The sequence below is a fragment of the Pygoscelis adeliae genome, unplaced genomic scaffold, assembly GCF_000699105.1.
Source record: "Pygoscelis adeliae isolate BGI_AS28 unplaced genomic scaffold, ASM69910v1 Scaffold602, whole genome shotgun sequence".
Lineage (NCBI taxonomy): Eukaryota > Metazoa > Chordata > Aves > Sphenisciformes > Spheniscidae > Pygoscelis > Pygoscelis adeliae.
Genome location: NW_008824295.1, coordinates 45,835 through 53,219, shown reverse-complemented (window position 1 = coordinate 53,219; position 7,385 = coordinate 45,835). Strand labels below are relative to the sequence as shown.

Genomic DNA, 7,385 nt, shown 5'->3' with positions numbered 1-7,385 from the left:
TCCCCGGGCTCGCTGCCGCCGGCCGCGCGGCGCCGCCCGCCCTCCGAAAAGCCCCTGTTGTGGCTGGGGGAAGGAGCCGAGCGTTCAGCCCCTATCTCGCTCCCTCGGATAAAGCCGGTGGGAGTTGTGCGCTCCGCGGGCTCTGAGCATAACCCTCCGCTGGGCTCCGCTGCTTGGCCTTTTTGTGGACAAACTGTCACTTGGGAAGGTGCGTGGGGCCCCTTTCCCTCAGCTGGTGCTAGTCTCTGCCCTTTTGTGCACAGTTTGGATGTGATTACCTGAGCCTGCCCGCAGAAAGGTAGTGCCGGTTTGGTGGATGCTTATTTCCTTAAATAAAGGTGAACGTTAAATGTAAATGCATGGTTTGGTTTGGCTTAATACTGTAAAGAACAAAAAGTAAACTGGACTGAACTAAATAACCCGTGGTCAGAATGGAGTGGGTTTGTATACTCGCACCGGTGTCACTTAAGCTGTTCAAGGGGCTGTCCCGCCAACAGTGGCTTAAAAGCAATAGTGCGGTGGGTTTCCAAGGAATCACGATGACGGTGCTGGCGAAGGAGCAAAGTGAGGGGAGAAGCCGCAGCTGTTGAGCCAGCTATAGGAGAGCCAGGCAGAAGTGCTTTCTAGGGCTTTTTATAGTTAAAATGTAATGTCAAAAATACTGTCATGCTGCAGAAAAGGCTGAAAAATGTGCTCTGGTAGTGCTTGAATAAAATAACTACAGGCTTGGGCTGAGCAAGAGGTATTGTGAATTGTAGTAGGGGACGATGATGACTGGTATGGTAATCACATGGGAAAACAGGTAAGCACGTTGTGATGGTCAGTTAATGTAGGTCTGTCTTGTTCTTCAGGTAAAGCAAATTGAAAAACGAGACTCTGTTTTAACATCAAAAAACCAAATTGACAGGCTGACCCGACCTGGATCTTCCTATTTCAACTTGAACCCTTTTGAGGTTAGTTTGAACGTTTTATCCTCCCTTCTGACTTGGTATCCCAACTTCCAGATTTACTCGGTGTTTATTTCAGTAAAAAGACCAAATATAAAGAAAGAAAAAAATTCTCTAGGTGTAGATTACTGTGCAGAAGGTTTACAGGAGGCAGAAGGATGGTGTATATGTGCTCGCTCTCTTTTCACTGAATTATGGCAAGCGTAAACTATATTATTTTGACACATTTCCCTTGTGCAACAGCACTAGAAGATTTGGCAGGTTAATGCTAGGTACTTTCTGAATGAATATGTAACAGCTACAAGTGGCATGCCTGTCGGGTTCTGTTCTGAGCACTCTTGACTCGGCATTTTTGTGTCTTTTATTTTGGATGTTCATCCCACTGAACCTGCGTAGTGCATAGAATGAGAGAAGGACTCTCACCGCTCACGCTAGTGAGCAATCTTTGAGGAGTCACTGGAAAATGGATAATTCCCTTGCACGTTATATAGTTTGATTCCAGTTGCAGTCAGTTATAAAGTTTTAATGAGTATGACAGCCTGAGGAGGACAGTAAATAAAACAATCTGGTGTTCCTCTGGAGCTGGCGTTTCCTGTGTGTATTCCTTCCTGATACCATCTTCATCTGCCTTTTTAAAGCCTCAGGTGCTTTTTGTAGTCTCAATTTAGGGCTGGTCAGCCAGATCAGTTGGCAGATTCACCTTGACAACTTTCAGTTCTGTGTAGATCTTAGTACTTGACTTGGAGAGTAAATTAAGAAAGCCATTCAGAAGTAGACTGTAGCTTTCCTGTGAGAGAGTGGTTTTTATTTTCAGATTCTTAGTGTCAGACCGGTGTGCATCTGTACTGAGTAGGCTCACTTGTTACCTTAGGACTTCTGTTCAGTAAATTAATTCACAAAAGAGCTCCTAAACTCTGCCACATTCCTAAAGACCAGTACGTAGACAAGTGGGCTAGTTCATGGAAATCAAATAGTAAAACTCTTCTGTCTTCTTTCAAAATGATAAAATGAATAAATTCTTCCAAAGTACTATGTTTCCTGCCCAAAGTTCCCAGTTATGAATGATCCAACAGTGTCCCAAAGCCACCGTGTGCTTCCATTTCTGCCAAACTAAGCATTGCTACAGGACTGGTTGAAGGTTTAGACCGGTGGCTATTTAGGGATGGCAGCTGTCTACATGAGACTTGAGTGCGGAAGGGACACTGGCATAGTCAGAGGAATCTAGCTTTGCTAAAAGTAGAATGTCCCAAACATGTTGTCTCTTAAAATGTTTCTGTTTTACTAGGTGAAAATTCATGCCCTGAAGCAGCTCCCTGATGGGGGGAGCTTTCTGGTGTCGTGTCTGTATGCCAGTGAACCAAGTGTTTAGAGCTTGCTGCCAGGAACCTGAAACATGGGGAGTGTCATTGAACTTGCTCTGCTCTCATGGTCTCTTTTAGGTACTGCAGATGGATCCTGAAGCCACAGATGAAGAGATAAAGAAAAGGTTCCGGCAGGTATTTGGCTTTTGCACTTGAAGCCTCTGGAAGGAAAACTAGAAGCTCTGTAGAGGTTGTGCAGCTGTGCTTGGGAACAAGAAAAATGGTGGTAAAGCTATATCTGGGTAGAGGAGTAGCCGTTTTGGGAAGAAATGCATAGAACAATCTTTGTATCAACAAGAGGAGAGCTGCAGAAGTGTCCCTGGTCCATGCGTGGTATTTGCCTGTAAAGCGTGTGATGAGGCTGTTGCAAACTGATACGCCCGTGTATAATCAGCTTAAGGAACTTTAGTTCAAAGAGAAGGTTGAAATGTGTCAGAAATTAAGAACTGAGAAAAGCTATTTTTCTCAAATTTAGACATGGATCCAGAAGTGTATTTTCCGTGGGGTTTCTTTAAGAATTTTAGCAGTCATTTTTGGTGACTGGGTTACCTGGAACAGCAGCGGCACTGCTCACTGACCTGTCTGCATTGCCCCGTGCAACGCAGGAAACATTACCCCAGACTTGCTCTGCTGACAGATCTGCTGGAGAAATTTGAATTTAATCGGTGCATGCAGCAAAGAAACACAATATTTGGAGGGCTGTAGCCTCCCACCTGAATTAGCAGTGTAAACATCAAGAGCTGTCTTTAGGCAGGAAGCTGTGCTGGCTGGCAGAGGAACGTGCCTGCCAAGTTGGTGATGGGATATGGGCTATTTCTGTATGTGGGAAGCGGGAGGATAACCTTTTAGTCTGTTGCTGACTTCTCAGTTCTGCGAATCAATAAACTGGGTCTGTCTTAGCTTTAGGCTGATAGAATACCACAGGGAAATGTTTTGAAGTCAATGTGATGAAATGAAAAAAGTGCATGGAATTGTGTACTGGAAGAAATCAAACACCTAAATACAGAATGTGGAACAGCCAACAGAAGGGAAAAGATACTGGCTGTAGCAAATTCCAGAGTGAATCAGCAGCGTGCTGCTGTTTAGGACCGTAGGCAAACCTTTTTCCTGTGAACTAGCAAGTGCTGTGTGTAGAGTTCAGGAAGTAATTACTTCGCATTCTTCAGCACTGATGCGATTTCAGTTGCCACACTGTGACTGGTTTTGAACATTATACTAGGAAAGATGCAGATAAACTAGAGAGTCCATGCAGCAACAGCAAAAATAAGAGGTCTGAAAGAAAGAATGCCGTATGGGGAAAGTTTGAAAGAACTTTCTTTTTTTCTGGAAGAGGAAGGTGGAGGACATGTGCTTTCCAGCCCATTTAAGGTTGCCCTAAAGATGGTGGGAATCAATGTCCTGTCTCTGCTGGATAGAGAGTACAGGAAGGATTTTTCTTAATTTTCGGTAAAGGAGCCTAAGGAAAAGCTTACCCACGCTTTTAAATATTTTGACAGCCTTAGGGATACTGGAGAACTTCTTGGGAGATGATGTTGAGTAAAAAGTAAACTTCAGTTGAGGATGATCTTTGTCAGTTTGTTTCTTCTTAAGACCAAGAACACAAAACTTGGGTGACCAAGGGATTCATACTGGCCCCAGGCGCTGCAGGTGAAGGGTATCTATATTGTTCTGTACATCCCAAGCTGCAGCTTTTCTCAGACAGCCTGTTTATTACAGGGATTGTATTTGATTTACGAGCTTTTACTGATGCATACTTCTACATGTTGTTAGCTGACTTGTCTGTATACAAAGGAATGTGATCCCCTGTGATCCCTTCTATCTGAGACCATTTCCCTCCTCTCACAAAAGTCTCTGAAATATTCTTCATCTGTTACATCTTCATCTTGATAGCAAGATCCTTTCTCTTGCAGTTGTCAATATTGGTGCATCCAGACAAAAATCAAGATGATGCAGATAGAGCCCAGAAGGCGTTTGAAGGTAATGCTCTCACCCTTTTCCTGGGCTGGTGTATGATAATACTTGGACCGCTATTTTTCTGTAGCTGGTTTAAATGTTTGTTAGGGGTGGAGGCCCCACTGACAGACAGAACTGCTGTAGCGGCGCTTTGGATGAGGGAGATGTGGGGGGTGGCATTTCAGCAGAGAATTTCACTAGGTGGCGGTGTTCGCGTTGCCAGTTTGCAACGGGAACAAACAAGTCCGCAGCGTTTTGAGATTGTTCAAGAAAAACTGTTTACTCTGTGCATTAGATTTTATTCAAAGACCATACGACAGACGTAATGTAATGGTTTTAGGTGTATGCTTTGCATTACAGTGACGCGTTATGGACCTTAAACTTCCCTCATGCCCTGTAACTAAATCACTTGGTAGGACTGACACTTTCACCCTCCTAACTCCAAAAGGTGTCTGACAGTTTCTGCCATACCCCAAATCTTATTTGAATAATCATGATATCACTTATCTAGATGTATTAAAAACAAAACAAAACAAACAAAAACAAACCAAACAAAATCCCCAAATTCTATGAAGCAATTGTGTGTGATTGACAAGTAGCAACCTTGTGATGCCTTGTGAATGTGACTACTGGTGCTATTAATGTTGATGCTTTTTGTTAGCTGTAGACAAAGCGTACAAGTTGCTGCTAGATCAGGAGCAAAAGAAGAGGGCCTTGGATGTGATACAGGCAGGAAAAGAATATGTAGAACACACTGTAAGTATTCCATAGGAACATCCAGGGGCGGGGGTGAGTGGTAATCAGCCCTTTGTAATTTGCTTTTTGGTACATCTGCTACATGTTTAGGTCGTTAAAAAGTGAGCTGAGCAAACCTCGTAATGAGTACCATTGGGCTCTGAGCTCTTTGAGGCATGAACAAATGTGCTTTGTCCAAGACTGCTGTTGAGCTCAGTGCAAGATAATTCAGTGAAATTCAGTACTTGAAATAATTAGGTCAGACCACATGATCTGACCTAAATATTTTTTTTCAAGTCTGTGAATGAATGATGCAGTTCAGATGTGTGTAGGTGGAAGAAAATAGATGGTGACAGCAGGAGACTGGGAAGTTTTGGGGAAAATGACCTATAAGATAAGAAAATGAGCTTGAATTGCATTGGCCAAGAAGTTAGTTGAGTGATGCAGGTGGACTAAAACACAAGCTTGACAAAGCAGATGATATGGGAGAACTCAGATACTGTAAACCAAGGAATGCTTTATGTTCTGCTTGTTGTTGTAAGTCTTTTGACTATTACAAAGCAAAATAAACTTCCTGCTGGTTTGGATGGTGTATATTGGATATGAATATATCTTAAAAACAAACAAAAAAAAACGCCAACAAAGGGATTGTGTTGGATGAATATTCTCTAATACAGTATTTTTAATTACTACAGTTCATGTGATAGTGATCTTGTATGTGTTTATCTGGACCTAGGACCTGGAGGTTTTGATCTAAAATAAAACATTGATCCAAATCAAGAACTTACTGACACCCAGAGTTCTTCCCACACAGTGGAGTAGGCATGCAGAACTATTTGGATACAATTATGTAAGCCCTATAAAACTTTTTAGGCTCTTATTTTTGTTCTTAATCTTTAGGTGAAAGAAAAAAAGAAGCAGTTGAAGAAGGATGGAAAACCTCCCACTGTAGAAGAGGATGATCCTGAAGTTGTAAGTCATATACTGTTCAGAGAAACTGGGGAGTACAAAATGTGTTTCGAGGAATTAAGAGTCAGAACCAGTACGGAAGTATTTATTAGACTTGTTAAGTGTTGTAAATCCTTGCACTTAGAGAAGAACAAATTCTGATAAGACACTGTAGAGTACCATGCGTTGGGTAATACCCGTATATTTCAGAAAATAGTTTAAATGTAGCATAAAGAGTAAATATATCATGAGATTATATAGATCAAAATACCCAATTCTTTTCTTGGAGCAAGTCTTCATTGCTTGCGCATCATGCAGTCTTTTTTGAATCGAATTTCTTGTGGTATTCTGAATGCTGGAACTGTGGCGTTCTTGCGTCAGCAGAGGCATGTGTAGAACCCACTGCAGCATGTCTAAAATGTGCTCTTAGTGACATTTTGTAGTAAGAGCTGTTTCGGCTGTTTCTTCCATATAGCACTTGAGGATAGATGTGCTGTTCTGCAACAAATCACTTTTATTAAAAAAGACATGATGTAACTTAGTTCTTCTTTCCTGGTTTCTAGTCTGAAAAAGTTAAGTGATATTAGAGGCTTTAACAGAATGATAGGTGATTATCAAACACTGGCATCATTAGTCTCACTGTCATCACCTTTTTTTTTTTCCTACAAAGTGATTTTTTCCTCTTGATATCACCACAGCAACCCCATAACCGTCTTATTTTCCATTGATTTTCAGAAGTCTCTTGCTGGGCTTTAATAATTAAGTTTGTCTTAAGTATACTGATATTTCCTACTGGAAAGCCAATGCTAGACCTTTACAACACATCAAGAAGATCCGCTGGGAAATTACTTTCTAAACAGTGACCATTTTGCCTTTTTTTGTCAAATGTAACATTGCAAGACTTAACAGAAGAATAAGAGAGCTTGAAACGAACAGTTCTTTTTAGGCACAGCTCTGTGAATACAAATGAAAATGAGACTAATATGAGGCTAATAAGTAGTTGTTTCTTGGTGTCAGGGCCAGAATTTAATCAGCAGTGTTTTATACCCTTTCCTGTGCCGCTGCTGTTGACTACTGTCAAGGCAGGATAGGAGGTTATGAGGGCACACATATGCTTCACATTCTTTTTATGCTTCTTACATTCTTATGTAAAACAGACTTCTCTGACTGTGTTAATGGGCATTATTTTAAGACCAGATTTGTGTTTTACAGTTCAAACAAGCTGTATACAAACAGACAATGAAGCTCTTTGCTGAACTGGAAATTAAGAGGAAAGAAAGAGAAGCTAAAGAAATGCATGAAAGGTATGAGCAACATTCTGCTTGTGCAGTTAAGGCTCCTTTTCCCCACTCATACTTTCTCAGAGAAGATAGGGAATCGTAGAGTCTTAGAAAACTCTTAAGTTGGAATGGACCTCTGGACATCATCTGGTCCAACCTCC

At 41.6% G+C, this 7,385-nt stretch overlaps 1 protein-coding gene across 1 annotated transcript in view; it reads left to right on the top strand.

Annotated features, from left to right (window-relative positions):
- Window positions 1–127: 127 nt before the first annotated feature.
- The window catches only part of DNAJC8 (DnaJ (Hsp40) homolog, subfamily C, member 8), a gene marked incomplete at its 5' end in the record, with an annotated part of 13,325 nt that continues 6,067 nt past the window's right edge, over window positions 128–7,385 (top strand). The window contains 7 exons of the mRNA XM_009318845.1: window positions 128–208; window positions 852–953; window positions 2,387–2,443; window positions 4,219–4,285; window positions 4,923–5,017; window positions 5,897–5,968; window positions 7,157–7,248. Of these exons, the coding sequence (XP_009317120.1) occupies window positions 128–208; window positions 852–953; window positions 2,387–2,443; window positions 4,219–4,285; window positions 4,923–5,017; window positions 5,897–5,968; window positions 7,157–7,248 (566 nt within the window). The remainder of the gene's footprint in view (window positions 209–851; window positions 954–2,386; window positions 2,444–4,218; window positions 4,286–4,922; window positions 5,018–5,896; window positions 5,969–7,156; window positions 7,249–7,385) is intronic.